Source organism: Grampus griseus (assembly GCF_964374135.1).
Source record: "Grampus griseus genome assembly, chromosome: 4".
Classification (NCBI taxonomy): Eukaryota; Metazoa; Chordata; class Mammalia; order Artiodactyla; family Delphinidae; genus Grampus; species Grampus griseus.
Genome location: NC_138997.1, coordinates 142940032 through 142959974, shown reverse-complemented (window position 1 = coordinate 142959974; position 19943 = coordinate 142940032). Strand labels below are relative to the sequence as shown.

Sequence of the window (19943 nt, the reverse complement as noted above, 5' to 3'; positions counted from 1 at the left end):
ATAAAAATTATTTTTAACTGACTTGGGTTATTATGACAGACACATAACCTAACATCCTTTCACTCGCACTGCTGGGCTGTACTGGTCCCCTGGGCTGAGCAGGTGAAGGTCTAGAAGGGACAGTACAAATCATCGAGTAGCTGGTAATACATCTAATGTATTTGGCACTAATCTAAACAGAATTTGTTGTTTCATGAACCAGAAAACCAGGTGACATTTTCCCACATTACTGGAGAGGAGAAAAATTTCAAGTAAATTCTCAATTCCAAGGTAGGGCAGAGGGAAAAACAGGAACAAACAAAGGTCACCTGTGAGGAGTTAATAACAAAATCTTAGGCAAAACTTATTGCTACAAATTTTTCAAGCATATTAAGATCTACTTAACAAATACAAAATTTGAAAAATGTACAAATACAATAATCAGCAAATTCAAAATTGTCAAGGCCCATATGTCATCTAAGCATACCCATTTTCTGATGGTTATAGCTAAAAAACTCCATAAACATCACCTAAAATGTGAAGTCTTTAGACAGGCATTCCACATTACAAGCAGGTAATACATTTTTGGAGCAGTAATATTTCTTGAAAGTAGTGTCTAAATCTTCTCTTTTCTCCATAAAGCTTACTTAGTATGTAACAGAGGTCACATATAAACTAGGCACTCAAGAATCATTTGATGTAATAACTGATAAATAAGCTACTTCAAATTATTTTACCTCAACTCTTAAAATAATTTCTAATTGTCCAAATACTTCACTTGTATCCCAACCAATAGAATCCAACACTTAGGTATTTTCACTCTTAAGAAATTGATTAAAATAGTGTTATACATCATCTGAGCAACCACTTCCATGGAATTTTGAAATTTCATTTTGAAAGACATTCATTATATGTAAGTCAGACTGAAGTCAAAGCACTGCTGAGATCTGTCCTGAAGATATGTTGAATCCCTAGGACCCAATCGCTAAAATGAGCAATGGCCAATGGAGACTTGACATTCTTTGTGGTACAAGCAGGAACATTAAAATTTAAGTCTCGAAGTCTACAGCAGGGAATTATGGGTGAATACAGTTTGAGTGGCAGAATTTTACTTCATAGACAAATATGAGGGGACTTAACTATTCCATTTATTAAGGTCTACAGCTTTAACAATGCTGATTCAAAGTCCTACAAATTTTTAAAATATTTAACAGCAGAAATTTCTATCTCTAAAAAAAAAAAAAAAAAGAGATACAATTAACTCTGTAAAAAATATCTGCATTATATAATAATGCTTTTTCCCTGTAACTTAAAAGTTACCAGGACTAAGTGCCACCAAGCAAATGTTCAAGTCATAAAAAGCACTGGGACTTTGAACAAACATATAATAAACCAAATTGATATAATACTTGAATTCATTAAATGAAACGTTCCATTGACCTCGAATTTAAAATTTTCAGTGTTTATTAGCTATATTCTCCTCCTAATATATAAAATATTAAAACACAGCACGTGCAGTAAAGATTTCATTTTCAATCTTCAAGACCAACAGCCTTAATCTTTGACCGGTTTTCTAAATTCTCCACAATATCTTTCAGATAATCTTCATCTTTAAAAAAATATACATATAATTCTCTTTCCATTTGATGCAGTTTATTAGATGCCAAAATTTTTCTTTTTGTCTTCACATCAGCAAGAATATCAGTAAGAAGATGATTTAGCTTATTTAGCTGAGATTCAACTTGATGAAACTGCCCCATTAACTCCTAAAAGGAAAACAGTAATGTTTTTAATTCGAGAGCTCTATTCATACTACCAATTATAAATTTAAAATGTAATTTACATAAGAAGAATCTAAATGATATAATGATTATTCCCACAATCTCAACAATAAATGAACCTCAATTAAAAATCCATAGCAGGGGGTACTTCCCTGGTTGTCCAGTGGTTAAGACCCCGAGCTTCCACTGCAGCGGGTTGGGGGGGGGTTCCATCCCTGGTCGGGGAATTAAGATCCCACAGGCCACGGGCCCCGGGCAAAAAAAAAATCCATAGCAGGATTAATAAAAAGTCTATGTATTGATAAGACCCACTGCAACCACTTCCTATAGGCAATTTTAAGTGATTCAAAGCAAACTCCTACTCCCTGAAGAGTACTTGATATGTAAACTGTTCTGCATATTCATACATTCAAATATTACTGAATGCCCACGCACCAAGCATTGTTTTAGAGTCTACAAATAGAAGAATGAGCACCATTTCCTTCCTGGAACTTACATTCTGCTTAAGTAATCAAACCTTGTTTTAGCCTAAGCTGTTTACTCTAGACATCACAGGTTCTGAGAAAACCTTGAAATGAAGCAATTACCAATATAAAAGAATTACCTTAACAAAAATCTCATTTTTCTTTTTTCACATTGTTACAGAAGATGGAACTATATGTGACATTCAACAATCCTGACTTACCGTGTAATTCTTCTCAAAAACCTAGACATGCTGGACCCTTCACAGTTAATAATTGAAATTCTTCACTTCTTAACATTAAAAGCAGTTTATTAACAAGTTTCCATGGCCTTCTAGTCATGTATTCTACTCCTATAATTTTTCAGCCAGTATTACCAAAGAGGTTCTCAGAAAATCTGTAGCTGTAACTACACCTCAACCTCCCACAGCCTCTCAGCATGGTCCACAGCATGGTAATCACCTGGGGGAGTTTGTTAAGAATAGTTTCCTGCACCTCATTCTACACTAAATCACTCTGCAACAGGGCCAGAAGCTACATTTCAACAGGCTCCTTGGTGATTCTAACGTACAAGTTCATGAATAACAGCTTCACACCTGTCATAAATGCCAGTTCCAGAGAGTATTTCTTAAACTAACTACATTAAAAAAAAAAAATCAAGTAATATCCACATTAATTGGTCTCTCTTTGAGGAAAAACTCTGTAAACTTGAATACAATCAGAAACATCTAACCTTTAGTTTCAATACTAAAGATCTTAACAGTTACTAAAATAATACTCCTACAAATACTGAAAAATATTCAACTTCATTAATAAAAATGCAAGTTAAAATTCATATGGATGACACTTTATACCTCACTGGGATAGGGAAAAACATTAAATAATGATACCCAATGACATTATAGTGAAATCACCATATTTTAGTGATTCTAGGATGGAATCTTTCACATTTTAATATAACTGAAATCAACATGCACTGTACAATCAAGAGCATCATGTAACTGTTATTGACCAGACACTCATTAGAAGCACTTTATCACCAATATTTTATTTTTTGCCATGCCACAAGGCTTGCAGGATCTTAGTTCTCCCAACCAGGGACTGAACCTGCGCCGCCTGAAGTGGAAGCGCCGAGTCCTAACCACTGGACCGCCAAGGAATTCCCTCACCAATATATATATATATTTTTATTATGGTAAGAACACGTAACATGAGATCTCCCCTCTTAAATTCAGGAGTACAATACGGTATTGTTAACTACAGGCACAATGTTGTATAGCAGATGGCTAGAACTTGTTCATTTTGCATAACCGAAACTTTAGACCTGTTGATCAACAACTTCCCATCTGGCAACCACCATTCTACTCTGTGCTTCTAATAAATCTACTTTAGATGCTCATATAAGTGGAATCATGCACTATTTCTTCGTGACTGGCTTATTTCACTTAGCATAATCTCCTCAAGGTTCACCCTTGTTGTGGCATTTTGCAGTTCTCTTTTTCTAAGGCTGAATGATATTCCATTGTATGTGTATACTATATTTTCTTTATCCATTCCTCCACTGATGGACTTTTAGGTTGTTTCCACAGCTTAGCTATTATGAGTAAGTGCTGCGATGAATATGTGAGTGCAGACATCTCTTTAATATCCTGTTTTCATTTCCTTTGGATATATACCCAGAAGTAGGATTACAGGATTATAACAGTAGTTCTACTTTAAAAACTTTTGAGGAAATTCCATACTGTTTTCCACAGCAGCTGCACCATTTTGTATGCCCACCAAAAATGCACAAGGGTTCCAATTTCCCCACATCCTCACCAATCCTAGTCTTTTGATTTTTGATAACAGTCATCCTAACAGGCATAAGGTGTTATCTCACTGTGGTTCTGATTTGCATTTCCCTGATAATTAGATAATCGAACATCTACTCATAAACCTGTTGGCCATCTGTATTTCTGCTTTGAGGAAATGTTTATTCCAGTCCTTAGCCCATTTTAAAATCAGGTTATTAAGTTTTCTGCTATCACCAACATTCTTGATGTATAATGTGGAAAAATATTAAAAGTACTTTGAGTCAAGATATAACATAGAAGTGGACACTAAATGTGAAGCTTTAGAAACACCTTAACCATTTTAATTGGCTTTTTCCCTTTTAATGCATATTCAACAGTGATATGATAAAAACCCACACCTAAAAGGTATCTTCTAATAGGCATGAAATAAAAATTCTAAATAAGGAAATACTGTGTCAGTTTAACTGAACAAGTTTTTTCTTTCTTAGAAATTCATGAAATTATGGTGTATCATATGATAAGTGGTGTCTAGCAGACATTTAATAGTGCTGGTGACATTGTAAGTAGGTACAACTCCTTTGAAAAGCAATATGGCAGTATCAAAGGCCAAAAAATAATGTGTATACCCAAGAAATCCAATAATTCTACTTCTAAGAGTTCATCCAAATGAATGTATCAAAAAAAAAAAAAAAGAAAGTATCCAACAACAAAAAGCTATATACACAAGATATACATGATCTCATTCAAGAGCAAACAAAAGAAAAAAACGAAGACTATCAAAATACTCCAAGATGGTGGACTGGTTACACAAATTATGACACAGTAATTAAATCAAGAGTATTATAAACTTTAAAAATTAAAATCGTTTAGCATGGAAATGTTTATTTCATAAGGCTAAGTATAAAGGAAGAACATGAAAGATATATTAAGTAAAGGAAAAAAGCATCCACCTTGCAAATACTAACCAAAAGAAAGATAGCATAGGAATATTAATATCAGACAAGAGAATATTAAGACAAAAAGCACAACACAGGGTCATTATATAATGCTCAATGGTTCAATCCACTGCAATTTAAGTCTACCAGAATATTTCACTGCGATTTTAAATTTGGATGTAACTTATAAAATAAACTCAAATATAAAGAAAAAACTGACAGAACTACAAGGAGAAATTTTCAAATCCACCATCATGGGATTTTCACATAATTGTTTAAAAGATCAAGAAGATAAAAATCACTAATAGGAGACTTTAAAGAACTAATCACAAATATCACTTCACATCCATTAGGATGACTGTTACATATGTTTTAAAAAGGGAAAATAACAAGTGTAGGCGAGGACATGGAGAAACTGGAACCCTGGTGCAGGTGCTGTGGAAATGTTCGGCAGTTCCTCAGAAAGTTAAACAGAGACTTACCACATGACTCAGCATCCACTCCTAGGTATATACCCAAAAGGAATGAAAACAGGGACTCAAGTGCTTGTACAACAATGTTCACAGCAGCATTCTTCAAAACAGCCAAAAGGTGTAAACAACCCAAGTGTCTATTAAACAGATGAACAGATAAAATGTGATGTATACACACAATGGAATACTCAGCCGCAAAAAGGAATAAAATTCTCACACCTCATGCAATATGGATGATACTTAAGGACATTATGCTAAAATAAGCCAAACACAAAAGGACAAATATTATACAATTCTACTTACATGAAGTACCTAGAGTAGGCAAATTCATAGAGACAGAAACTGGAACAGAGTTACCAGGGATGGGGGAAAGGAGGAATGGGGAGTTAATATTTAACAGGCACAGAGATTGGCCCATTTGGAATGAGGAAAAAGTTCTGGAAATGTATGGTGTCATGGTTGCACGACACTGTGAATGTATTTAATGTCACTGAATTGCACACTTTAAAGTGGTTAAAATTGTAAATTTTACACTTTATTTTACCACAGTAAAAAAATTATTTAAAAAAACTAATCATAAGCCGCCTTATTTCAAGAGAAGTAAGCTAGTTACTCAGATCAATTCTTCTATAGGAAAAAATGTGAAAGGTGAAATGAAGTACTTAGTCAAACAAAACAAAAGCAACAAAGAGGTAACAAGACATTAAAAGAAACTACAAGACCATAAAACAATGCAGGTTGGTAAGGGAGCCCAGGAGGTGCTTATTCAATTGCCAATCTTGGAAAATCAGAATCCATGATTCCTGGGAGAAAAATCAAAGTCCAAGGTCCACAGAAGGTGGGAAGTCAAACAGGAGACTCTTCATAATAAACTAAGGACTCCAAGGACACCAACAATCTTAAGATCAGGATGGCCAGAGGTGGAAGAGCCCTTGGTTAGAATTACAGCCCAGATAGGAGTCACCTGGGTCCCCCGAAAACAGAGTCTGAACCCAGTTTATGGTTCAGAAGTGGTGGTGCCCAAAATATCTAACAAAACATACATGAAGGCAGAAGGCATTTAAGGATCCTTTTGTTATCTCATAATGTAAGGGGGTCCCTTCACCAGAAAGATACTGATTTTAAATTTGTATGCCTCAATAAATGGTGATGGGACAATCTGGTTATTCATAGGGAAAAAATAAAATGAGAACTCTACCTCTCATGTCATACATAAAAATAAACTCCTGGTGGATTAAAGAACTGAACTTGAACAGCATAACTTTAAGATAAAGTAAAGGGGACTATCATTATGATATTATGGGCAAACCTGAACAAGATATAAAAAAGGGCAAACTTTAAGAGTGATTAAATGACATGACATTAAAACATCAAAAAAAAAAAGCCAAAAATAAACTAACAGGAAACAGTAAAAAAGAAAAAAACAAGCCACAAATAGGGAGCAAATATACATAACACACATCACTGACAAAGGACTGGTATTTGAAATACATAAATAACTCCTACTGAAAGGGGGTTCAACCTCCCTAACCATCAGAGAAATGCAAATTACAATCTCAACGGGACGCTATTTTACATCTCTATAGAGTGAGAGAAAATTATAAATCAGACAGTGCTACGTGATGAACAGGATATGGATACATAGCATCTCTTAAACATTGCTGGTACAATATGATACAACCCCTTTAGAAACCAGTTTGATGTACACTGTAAAACTGAACCTGTTATCTAGCAATTCCACGCCTGTGTGAGGGGACAGCGAGTGATGTGAGAGAGAGAGAGAGAGAGAGAGAGAGAGAGAGAGAGAGAGAGAGAGAGAGAGAGAGAGAGTGTGTGTGTGTGTGTGTGTGTGTGTGTGTGTGTGTGTGTGTAGGCATGCATCTACAAGACATGCAACAAGACTATACATAGCTGTATGATCTACAACGGCAAAAACTGGAAATAATCTAAATGTCTGTCAACAGAACAGATAATTGTGGAATTTCACATAAGAGAATACTAACTATACAAAAGAGAGAACTATAAATGAGCTATAGCTTTACAAATATCAACATGGATGAATCTCAAAATCATATTAAGAAACAAGCAAGTTACTAAAGAATACATTAATACAATCTATATAAAATTCAGAAACATACAAAACTAAATAACACATGGTCTGTATTATAAACAAAAGAAAGCGAATGACAAAATTAAGCGTAGTAGTTACTCCTTGAAGAAGAGAGGGGAATGCTATTAGGAGGAGCACGCTATTACTAAGTGTACAGAGGGTTTGAGAGATGTAAGGGCAATCCTCTATTTACTAAGATAGGTGAAAAGAATACAGGGGTGGTTTTATTTTTCTTAATTCTTAGCATAAACATTATATATCCTTCTACATCTGAAATATTTCATAAATTTTTAAAATTCTGTGTGCACTGATCAAAACGATCTGAAAAATATATTTATGTTTTTATATGAATAAAAATGAGGTATGAAAATGTTATTAGGGCAATGAGATATGGAGTAATATTTTCCTCATGTTAACATTTTCTTTAGCATCTTTTACAATGAACACTTTTTTTTTTTTTTTTGCAGTACACGGGCCCCTCACCGCTGTGGCCTCTCCTGCGCGGAGCACAGGCTCCGGACGCGCATGCTCAGCAGCCATGGCCCACGGGCCCAGCCGCTCTGCGGCACGCGGGATCCTCCCGGACTGGGAGACAAACCCATGTCCCCTGCATCAGCAGGCAGACTCTCAACCACTGCGCCACCAGGGAAGCCCTGAACACTATTTTTTTAAGTATTTTTAATTACTATAGCAAACACCCACCTGATCACTAAGCAAAAGCTGATTTCCTCCTTGATACAAAGCATCACAAAGCATGTCCACATCATTATTTAGTTTGGACAGAAAGAAAGAATGCTCTTGAGCAGATACTGCTAACTGCTCTTGTACCAAAGAAACGTCCTGTTTTAATTTCTCAGCCACTTCTTCCAGGTTTCCATGGGTTATAAACAATTCTTTTTTCTTATTCTCTCCTTCTAAAAGTTGATAAAGCCTAAAATGTAAGATTAAAAATTACAGAAAAAAATTCTCAAGTCAGTACAGTTTTCAAAATTATAATCCACTATATATTGGGGCATCTTTGGGGAAAGCTAACAACCTATAAATATTAATCAAACAACTAAAAACATTCCAACTAAAATACTACCTCATTACAGAAATATGTATTCTAATTACTGTATCTGAATCCCCAGTTTTCCCATCTTCCAAGTTTTAGACAAAAAATTTTTTGACTTTAACTGCCATTAACCTACCTCAAACAAACGTTTCAGAGGTACCTCCCTAGAAAACAATTCTTTCACAGAACACAACTATGATGTAGTAGAAACAGCAATGAACTTGAAACAGAAGACCTAGATCGGAGTTCTGGCTGCCATGTAAGACCTAAGTCAAGTCAACCTCTGAGACTTAATTTTCACATCGTAATACCTACCTAATTTTAAAGGACTGTGGTAAACTTAAAAGAGAAAAAATGAAAATATAAACAACGTAAAATGTTTAAAAAAGTGAACAGTAAAGAGCCACGTAAATAGTAAACTTGCTACTCCAGTCATGTCCATATTTGCTTGACAAATTAAATTCCTAATGAACCATGAGGTCACTTTAACACTTCAAACGTTAATGGCAGAAATATCCTACAAGACTAATGGAAAAATGTGAGGCAGCACTTTCTACATATTTATGACAAAAAGTGCCTGCTCTTTTCCTCAGAATTTTTCTTAAATGTATTATTTTAATTATTTTAACAAGTTGCAACAGGTTTCCTAAAATAGGTTCAAGCCTAAGGCTAATTCTGCTCTTGTGGAATGTCACTACACAGTTCCAGGGGGCACCACTTACACAGAATCATGAGGTCAATGCCACCTCTGAAAGTGTGCAGTGAGGCAGCCCTATCCCTGCCCTTCATTTCATTAATAAGAACACAAAGTATTAGATGATTTTCTTCTAGCCTAGAGAAAAATCAGGAGTAGGATCGAGATTTTTGAGTCCTTTGACTACTTTAGCCCTCCAATTTCAGTATCCCCATACCATCAATTGCTTAGACATCCAGAAAAGACTGGAAGCTAGCATTCATTCTTGCTGATTCACCTTGACTAGACGCAAAAATGAAGTCTTCTCTCCTCTCTACTGCTGCCTTCTCCACATGAAGTCAATTCTCTGCTCTGCAATACTTGCTATTCACCCAGCTGTATTCAAACTTCCTGCTGTAAGTTAAACTCCTGCCCCAAATCTAAAAACATCTATCAATAAATAGTGCCTAAACATGAATAAAGACCTTGTATTGTATATTTTCAATCCTCCAACCCATCCACCTCACCTCTAAACCAGCTACTTCCAGATTTAACATAAATGAAAAAGAGAGCAAGAATTAAAAAGGAAAAAGAAACATATAAGAATATAACAGAAAGGTGGAAGAACAGAATACAAAGGCCAAAAACGGAGTGCAAAGAATTCTTTAAACGTCCACAATTTTAGTTCAAACTCTAGTATTTTACAAAAACGAATGGAAAAATAATTACTCACTAAAGAAACAATGAAGCCTACCTATGAGTAGAATAATCCTTGGTATCAATGGTATTCCTTGGATTTATCTGCTGAGATACAGATGGGTCTGTCAGCATTTCTAATTGGTGGTGGAGCATCAAATTACTTTGACTAAGTTCTTGAACCAAGTTTTCAAGCTGACGATATAGGTCCAAATGCCTTCTCAATTCAATTTCATAAGATAATTGTACAAGTTCAAATGATGCCTTTTGCTTTATCAACTGATTTAAAACTAACTCTTGTCTTGCTGTGTAATAGTCTTGTTTAGCAATCTGCAGGTCGAAATCTCCCTTTACAACTGGCATATTCAATAACTGGGCATTCTCTCTTACCACAGCAGGCAAAATTTTGTCTTTTATATGAGTGATTTGTTCTTCAAGTTTCAGAATCTCACTGTTCAAGCTAGAAATTTTAGCATCCAAAATATCTTTGCCAAGAACCTACACAAAGAAAACAATTACATTTCAAACTGTAAGTATAAAGTTGAAATAGTTTTTAAATTATTTTCACTTTCCATTTTAGGTTATCAGATAACATACTCACTAATAACTTATTTCATATTAGCAGAAGCCAAAATCACAGTTTAAAAAAGCAAAGTGTAGACTAAGCCAAGGGTAAAGCCATTATGAATTGCTAACTTTTAATGCTATTACTACCATGTAAAATACTAGACACAGTAATGGACATCTTGTCATGTTTGTCTTAATAAAAATCACACTACTCACCGAATGCTAATGTATACTATTTAAGTTTTTCTTAAAATTAAAATAATCTCAGTAGCTATTCTCCCAGCCTGCCTGTTGATTTCAGCACTTCTACAGAATAACAGGACTTCACACATCATTCCAAAGTTTGTGTCAGTTATAGGTATTCAGCTTCAGAAAAGCTGTTATTTTTACTCAACTATCTAGTGGTTACATTACCAAGAAAGCAAGCTTCCCAAGAGTGCAGATGGCTAACTATAATACATCTATACATTCTTAGAAAAGAATCAGGGTTTCAATCCACTGAACCGGATCTCTAACTTCATTAGCACCACCCTCTGGTCAGCGCAAACAAGGCAGAAAACCCGTAACACAGCAATAAGGCTCTTTACCCATTCATCATAAAAAAGGAAATGTCAGGGTCATCTGTATCTGAACCAACACAGAATGCAAAAGTACTTTTGTTTAAAATGAACTAGATAACGTGGTCGGGTTATAATTACTATTTCTGCCCTCGGCTAATATGAAGATCTATTTGTACGAAACAATGACACAGATCACAACTAAACACTGAACAAACAGAAAATAAGAGACTGTGATTCCTTATTATATCCCCATTTCTAAAGACTTTACTATCAGTATTACTCCATTATCAACAACAATTTCAGTATGAATCCAGTCCCATTTCTCATGTTTACCTTGCTAGTGAGGCTATGAAGATTCTCCTCTGCCCATTTTATACTTGACTTCAGGCTCAAATTTCTTGCTTTCAAGTGAATTAACTGATGTTGAGCACAAATATATGCCAGCTGCAGCCTAGCCATCTCTAGCCGTCTCTCCTCAAGAACTTCTTGATTATCACAAATAGAGAACGCTTGTATATCTAAAAGTTGAAAATTTTCTTCGTTTGAACTTTCAACTACTTCATGTACACCTTGAAAGAACTGTTTTTTGGTATATAAGGTTAATGCTGCTGTGCTTTGCTCTTCTTGGCTTAGATATTTTTCCAATGAAAATTGAGATAAAAACACCAGTGGATCTGTCCCTTGACCCAAATTCGAATGTCTGAAGAACACCAGTAATTTTGCAACTCCATCAGTAAGAGCGTGAAGCTCATTACTGATCTTAGTATTGGTAGCATTTAGAATTCGCTGACTCTGCTTCAGCTTCTTATTGGCTGCTCCTTCTTTAGCATTTAACCTCAGAGACTTGTGGCTAGTTACTGAAGCCATCAACTGGCATTTATTACGTCGCTGAATTTTCAGGTTCTTTAATTTCTGCAGAGTTTGAACCTCATCCTCTAATTTCTCCAGCTCTTTGTCATTCAGGGTAGGTGTCTTCAAATCAGAAGTTTTACAGGTATTAAGAACTTCATCCAACGCTGCTCCTTCTAGGATGGGCTTGCCTGATTTCTGAAGAATGCTAAAAGCTTCCAATTCCTCTTCAGATAATACGTTCCGTTCACTCACATTCCCACAAAACCACTTCAAAAATGATTCATTTTCAACAGTCTCAAACAACCAGTCAAAATCTTCCCCATTAAGAATATCAGCTTTGGGATAATCAATTTTTTTTAACGTTTCCACAAACTCCTTTCCACAACTCATGGTTTAACTACCCAAATTTTTTGTAACTGATAAGGTTTTATAGTGTTGATATTTAGAAAATGAATCCAAATACATACAAAACTAATTTTATGTTAAGTCCACAGAGAAGGGGGAAATATATTTTTAGACTCTATAATAATTTCTCCTGGGGGGGGAAAAAAAACAAGTGTTAGACCACAAACAGGGCGACTATATCTTTGAAAGGATGATACAGCTAAACATCACAAGATACAGTTGTAGCTGGAAAGTCTGATGAAGATAAACAATTAGGGTATTACTTAGAACAATGCAACAGTAATGAAAACCTAATTAACAAGGAAATCCTATTTTTTCCAAAGATAACACGGTTTAAAATACGTTGTATTTTAGAAAGCAGCAGTTCAGTTTTTAATTCAAAATACATGGATGTAAATATATCCAAGCCATCACGCGGCTAAGCAGCCTCCTTTCCCTGTCCTTCCTGAGAAAACAGAAATAAATATGGTAAGTTTTTTACGAGAGTCAACTAAATATTTACCTGAATAACTCAGTCAGCATCCGCATTCACGCAAGAACCAGTCAGATACGACGAACCTAGTGCAGAGAAAACCAGGCTTAAGGTTTAAGAACCACCCCCGACTCGAGAAGAGCCAAAGGACTGAGCAGTCGTTCAATAAACGTACTTCAGGCATTTATTATTTTCAGCACAGGGACCACCTGTCCACGCTGCGAACTCCAAGGACGTAAACAGGAGGCACAGAGGAGGGCCCCAGTAACACATCTGCGGCACTCGGTGATTTGGGGTGATGCATTCAGCGATGACTGGGACGCGCGTCAATAAACTACTCGTCCACAGAGGCCGCCGAATCGGCGCCAAGACAAACTGCACAAACCTCAGGCGGGTGCCCGGCCGGCCTGCGGGGCTCAGGTACGCCCCCCCGCGTCCTAGCAGCGCCTCAGGGTCGGGCCTGGACGGGCGGGGCCCCGGGCGCCCCCGCCCCGCCCGCACTGGAGCCCCCCGTTTCCGGCCGCGCCCCTCGCCCCTCACTCGCGCCCCCGGCACCCCCCCCGCACCGGAGGGAGCCCCCAGTGTCCCGCCGCTCTCCTCAACCCTCCGGGCGCCGCCCCCCGACCGCACTGGAGCCGCCAAGCTCCGGACGCTCCCCTCACCCACCCGGCCCCCACTCGCACCCCCGGGCCCTCGCCCTGCGGACAGCGACTGCGCCGCGCCGGCAAGTACCTGCGCGCCCGAAGGACGTCCCCAGGGACGCCCGGAAGAAAGACGCAGCCCACTGACCCGCGCCGCTCCCACAGCCCCACCTCCCGCCTGATAGAACCGCGAGGCGGCCGCCACATACCTCACAAAGCTCGGCTTGTGCCCCTCAACAGCCCGCCGCCACGCCTCGCACGGCCTCACGGGAACGCCGCCCCCCGCGCGCGCGCAGAAGACCGAGCCCGGGTCGCGGGGCGACCTTCTGCACAGGCGCAGGGTCGGAAGAGGCGGGGCTGGATGGGGCGGGCCCCCGGCCTGACGTCTACCAGCAGGGAGCGAGCTGATTGACTCCCTGCCTCAGGGGCGGGGCCGGGGCGCGCGAGGGGGGGGGTGGGGTGAGGTCTGGGGGTCGCCTAGGCGGGAGGTCCGGCCTCGCGCAGTCGCTGCGCCTGCACGCAGTACCCCGTTTGCACCCTCTGAGGAGCCGGCTTTCAGTCGCAGCCTCGTTGGGTCGGGAGCGCGCACCGGAGCCAGCCCCGCCCTGCCCTGCCCTGCCGGCCGCCCTGTGACCGGGCAGCCTCGGCCCCGTGGCCTCTGTGTCCCGTCCTCCCCGGCCGCGGGGCCGCGCTCCACTCCGGAGTGCGCGTGGACGAGCTCGCGGAGCGGACTTACTCGCCTCACAGCCTTTTACGATGAACGCTGTTTTGCAGGAGCGCTTAGTTACCAAGCCCTCACCTGACAATCCCATTTTCCACATACGACTTTTAAATAAAAGTTGAAACTATAACTCATATAGACATACAGTGGGTATGTGTCGGGATGGAGACGGTTTCCAAGGAGGATGCCGGAAACGGAAGATGTGTGGTCAGCGAAAGGAGCAGTGCTCAAATAAGATTGCCGAGTTTGATGCAAATCTGGTTGACGCCCTACCGTCCAATGAAACCAGACTTTTGGGGGTTATCATTTGTATTGGGCAGAATTCATTTGCATCTCTACCAGACACAAATCATTTTTAAGTTACCAATCTTCTACAAATTAACATCTAAATGTGCAAGGTTGGGGCCCTGGTCATTACTACATAGTCAATACCCCCCCACCCACCCCCAGCATCAAATGGCCCTAAGGTGGCTTGTTAGACAATGTCCTTGTCTAGTGCGACATCGTAAGGGCAAAAGTCTTTCCGGATAATTTTTCTTAGTATTTTTAAGAAGAGAAAGAATAATGTTCTGGGGCAGATACCATGAAATTAATCTTGACTTGCACATATTTATTAATTCGTTTTACTTTTTTAATCCTCCTCTTCCAAAAGACGATAAAGCCTAAAATGATCGGAAAAATAAACATTACAGGAGAAAAAATTCACAGAGCAGTGCCCGGCCCGAAAGCAGGGCCCTGGCCCCGGGCGGGCGGGGAACGGTCCTGTTGGTGTGAGGTGGGAGGCTGGGTTAGAGCCCCGGGCCCGGGAAGACTCACTCCTTTGCCCAGCCGTGGGGATGGGGATGGGATGGGGGCGAGCTGCGGGGAGAGGAACCGAGCAGCTTTCTGCGGAGGAAGGGCAGGCTGTGGAGGCAGCGCCTTCAAGAAATTCTGCTGAGGAGGCAAAGACTGAGGGGGAGAGAAAACAGCAGGACCACAGGAGATGAGGGGGTGGGAATGCAGAGCTGGGGGGAGGGCTTGGGTTTTGTTTTGTTTTAAGATGGGAGGAACTTGGGGATATTTATAGACTGTGAGGAGGAACTCAGAGGAGACAGAAGTAAGGATGCAGAAAGAAAAGGGCTGCTTTCATGAAAGATCCCTGGGACGTGGGAGGGTGAGACCCCAGCACACGGAGGCTGAACTATCAGCCCACTTTTCCTAGTGACTCCTGCGTCGTTTCCTGGGCCCACAAAATTCCGCGTATGACTTTGAAATGCTGACCGCAGTTATTTGCCTGAAAGATGTTCGTGGAGTCAAAAAAAAAAAAAAAGCCCTAAAAATATAAAAAGTAAAAATCACAACGGTGTTAGCCTCCAGGGTACAAATGACAAATACTAGAGGGTTAACTACCCAGACTCAGAAAGTTCTCCTTGAGAACTGGAGTTATTAGGGTACTTCTCTACTTGAGGCTGCATTCGGAATTTAAGAAAGCAAGCGTGTTACACGTACTCCCAGGACAAGCTTTCTTTCCTCCAATCAAAATCATTTGGGCTTTTAGTGGAGAACCTAGGGAGTCAAAAGGTAAAGGGAACCGGTGATGATTCTTCCCTGCGAAAGCCCGTGAGACTCAGTTGGACTAAACAGACCAAAATGTGAGTGTGTTTGTTATTTCCATTCTTCCTGTGGAAATCTTTTTTCCCCTATTGATATTAAAAAGAATTTTAGGTTTTGGACGATTTCTTTTCAGATACGTTAAACTGCAGTCTGATGTTGAAGATCTTTTGTTTTCAGATGTGTGGATAGTTTTCAGTGACGGTGGTGGGAGCCCATCCTTCAGGTGGGGGAGTGACACTCTCACACAGTGTTAGAAGCTCGATTCTGCAGTCACGAAAGTGACCATCGGTGGCAAGAGACAGATGCTGGGAGCATCCTCTGCACTGGCGGGGGTTGGGGGTGAAGATGGGGGGGTAGGGCAGAGAGCAGCCTGGAGGGCAGACGCCTGGGGCCTGATGGCCAGGGAGAGCCAGAGTCTGCATGACTGTCCGTGTGCAGCTGAGTAAGAAGTGGCTCTGGTTCCTTTTCTCCCTCCTGGTCCTTCCCCTTCAGAAGAACACCACTGTGTACCTTACACTGTGGGGCTGGAGGAGGGTGGGAGGAGAGCGCGTTTGTCCTCCATCACGTTGACAATCATGTGCGAAGGTGAAAACTCAGTCCTCAAACTCCTGAGTGGCTGGGGGTGAGGAGCTGCCCGAGACGACCCGGCGGGGGTGGGAGCAGCGAGGCACCTGGAGGGGGTTGGCAGCTCCTAAGGATCACCAGGACAGGCTGAGGAGCCGGCAGGCAATGAGGACGGAGGGGTTGAGAGCGACCGCAAACTAGACGGGTAAGAAGATAATCCCAGTGACATTCTGGAAAGATCCCTCTGAGGCTAGTGTGCCCTGAGGCTTGGCCTGGCGAGGAGCTGGGAAAGGAGGGAAGGAACCAGCCTGAAAAGGGCCTGGCCGCTGAGTAGCCAGCTTACCCCAGCACCGATCTGGGCGGCCATAACCCCAGCAAAAGTGCGATAGGAAGACCCACTTCCCAGAGGAGTTGGGAACCGGGAGCTGGGAGCCGAGGGGTTGGTGAGTGTGGAGGGAAGGGGGAGGGAGCCGGGGTGGGCTTGGGCTGAGCTGAAGGCACAGGAGTGGGTGGGGAGAGGGCAGGGCACCTGGCTTTGATCCTGGAGGCGATGGGGGCAACAGGACCACCAGAAGCCATCTGGCTGCCAAGGAGAGCGTGGGCGGGAGGGTTGAGACTGAGGCAGGTGTCCTCCCGCTTGGGGCGTGGGTGGTGCTTGCTATAATCCAGGCTTGACACTCAGAGATGGCACTGGGCTGTGGAAGGGCTTCCCAGAGGGCTAGGTCGGGTCCCAGGGCCACCACCTTCCGGCGGGCGACCTAAGGCAGGCACCTTCCCTGAGACTCAGCTACCTGTGAGACAGGCCCAGGGTGAGGACCTCAGGTGCTAACTACCTCAAGTGTTTAGCCCTGACGCCCTCAATAAAAAGTGATGGTGATTTAAAGTCATAGTAATATTTAGATTCAAATACTCCCACTTACATTCATGCCCGAGTCCTGGCGGCTCAAGGCCCCAGCTGCATCCCAAGTAGGATTCCCTTCTTTTCTAGAGGTGCCCCCAGGGGACTCACACAGGTTCAAGAGGCCAGAATACTGCTTCCTGCTGGGGGAGGGAGGACAAGTCAGATGCCCCAGCGTCCCTCTAGGTCCTCTCCCACAGACGCGCACCAAACCCGCGGGCAGGTCTCGTGGAGCCGCCTGTGCGTGCCGTGCCTGAGCCCAGCATGGCAGCCCCGGTCCCCGGGAAAGCCCCATCCTGGCTGCCCGACTCTGGGTGGGCACTTCCTCCCCAGGCTGCGCTCCCTGGGGCCACACCGCTTCACACCCCTACCCTGCACAACAGGACGTCCTGGGGACAAGGAGGGTTTCTCGAGCTGCAGCCCTTAGAGCCAGCAGCCGCTGTGCAGAAAGGGCACAGACACGCGCGGGTGGGCTGCGGGCACCAGCAGAGGACACCTGGCTGGCACGGAGCACCCTGAGGGCCTAGCTGTCCTCACGGGGCAGTGCCCCAGCCCCAGAGGCAAAGTCTGAGGCCGGCAAGAGCTCCTGCTTGGCAAACAGGCCAAGGCTGGGGGGGGGGGGCTTCCACCTTGACCCCCACCTTCATCTCCAGGTGACTGTCCAGAGAGGCAGCTGTGATGGTGGGGTCTTGGTGGCCGACTAGTAGGTCTCCTGGGACCCAACCTAGCCCTCTGGGAAGCCCGTGGTCTCGTGGGACTCCCAGAAAGCCAAGGCTATGGGCAGGGTGCTAAGGACCACCAAGCCCGCCAGTGGGCTCAGGCTCCCTATGGAGGCCGAGGGGAGGGGAGCCCAACATGGTGATGGAAAGAACCGGAAGCCAGAGAGGTGAGGTATAAAAATCTGTATTTATGTTACAAAGACAGAACGGTACAGCACAGTCCCTCCCGGTGAACAGGCGGGTGGGCGGCCCATCTCTGTCCAGCGTGGCTCTTGTAACATGCCCACCTGGCCAGCACCAGGCCCCCTGGGCGGCCCCAGACTCTGGCGCAGAACCTGCCCTACCGCCCAAGACGTGGCTGCGTGTGGTCAGAGTCCTTTGTGCACGGCCGTGGCGGGGACCCGGTTAGCTGGCCCAGAGAGACGGGGTGGAGAGTGCAGGAGCCTTCCCACCCAGCAGGTGGGGACTGTCTGGGGCAGACACGAGGGCGGGGGCCCTCGGGGCCATAGCTCCATCCGCCCGAGGAAGTGAGCTTGGGCGCCGTGTTTCTGAGACCCGCTCTGCCCAGGCAGAGTCACAGAGTCAGGGCCCACGGTGGGGTGGGGTGGGGTGGGGGGAGAGCCTTCCTGCAGCCGCCCCAGCCGGCTGGGCCTGCACTGAGGCTTGAGGGCCGCCTCACAGTGAGGGCGCGGACCCAAACCTGAGCCTGGGCTTCCAAGCTCTCGTCCACCGAGGCCCAGGTGGGCGTGGGAGGGCACACGCAGAGAGGGCACAGGACGCCCGGGGCCCTGTTCTGGTCCCGCTGGCTCTCTACGGGCCCCACAACACTCAGGTTTGCTCTTAACAACCCCGTGGGTCCCCCTGGCCAGCAGCAGGGACTGTGCCGAGGGCCGGGGAAGGGGGGTGTGGGTACGTGAGTAGCTCTAGCACCAGACCCTCACTGGTGTCTGCTGGTGGCGAGGAGTGGCATCTGGGACCCCAGCACCTCTGGATGGCCAGTGAGGCCAACTCCCCGGTCCACATGGGAACCGAGGCCTGAAAAGCCATGGGCTGAGCTGCCCGGAAGGTCGGCTGAGGGCCACAGCTAGTCACCTGGGTAGGATTCTGCCGGCCAGAGAGGGGAGCAGGACCTCCCCCACGTGTCGGGGCTGGCTAGAGAATGGATGCTTTAAGAATTCAGAACACGGGCCATCCCGGGGACCTGGAGCTGTATCTCCTGAAGAAGGCTCTTAAACATGGGTGTTCCTGCCCCGCTCAGGTGGTGCGGGGTCCTTGCAAGGAGCGCTCAGTGGGCGTGCTCTGGCAGACGGCGGAAGCCCCTCCCGGGCACGCTGGACCCCAGGGGACCCCGAGGGCGCCGGAAGGAGGTGCCAACACAACGCTTTGCCTTGCAACCACCGGCAAAACGTTCGGATGGTCTCCCCGGCCGCGTGCACCGCCCCCCCGACAAGCCTGCTCTCCACCGCCATCCCCGGCCCGTGGAGGGCAGGTTCTGTGCCAGAGTTGTTTCCAGGGATCCCTTTCTGCTTCAGCAGGCCACCCACCTGGGGTGTCCGTCAGCGTGACAAAGATAAACACAAATCTTGCCCCTGCGATCTGGAAATCGTCTGCAATGCACCAGACAGGGAGGCCGACGCTGTGAGTCAGCCCAACAGCCCTCCACCTGAACGCTGCTGTGTGGTCCCCGGGGACAAAGACCCAGGGACAAAAGGCCAGGAGAAGCCTCCTAATGCCCAGGCCGGACCGCCCAGGGTGAACAGCTGTCCTCAGCAGCTGCCAACGCCTGACACCCGGAGCCCTTGCTCAGATCGGGAGGAGGCAGGCTTCAAGCTAGGTGCAGGGAGGAACCTACTTCTCTGGTAGCGGCCGCACCCACACCCCACACACACCGCCCCGGCCCCAAGGAGGCCAGGCTGCACAGGTCACGGCCCCTCCCACCAGGTGACAGAGCGCCGCCCTGCTGTTGCACAGCCGCTGACCTGACCTGGCCTGGCTG

General features: G+C 44.2%; 2 protein-coding genes across 2 annotated transcripts in view; both read right to left on the bottom strand.

Moving 5' to 3' along the window:
- POLN (DNA polymerase nu) overlaps positions 1-13724 on the bottom strand; it is a 171136-nt gene extending 157412 nt beyond the window's left edge. The window contains exons 1-2 of the mRNA XM_082652839.1: positions 13662-13724; positions 12842-12897 (exon numbers count right to left, since the gene is read on the bottom strand). The gene's annotated coding sequence lies outside the window, so the exon portion shown is untranslated. The remainder of the gene's footprint in view (positions 1-12841; positions 12898-13661) is intronic.
- HAUS3 (HAUS augmin like complex subunit 3) lies at positions 319-13784 on the bottom strand. The gene is made up of 6 exons (XM_082652841.1): positions 13662-13784; positions 12842-12897; positions 11416-12469; positions 10014-10453; positions 8235-8463; positions 319-1745 (listed from the first exon to the last, which is right to left on the bottom strand). The coding sequence occupies exons 3-6, from the start codon at positions 12322-12324 to the stop codon at positions 1512-1514; spliced, it is 1812 nt and encodes a 603-aa protein (XP_082508967.1). The 5' UTR covers positions 12325-12469; positions 12842-12897; positions 13662-13784; the 3' UTR covers positions 319-1511.
- Positions 13785-19943: the final 6159 nt, after the last annotated feature.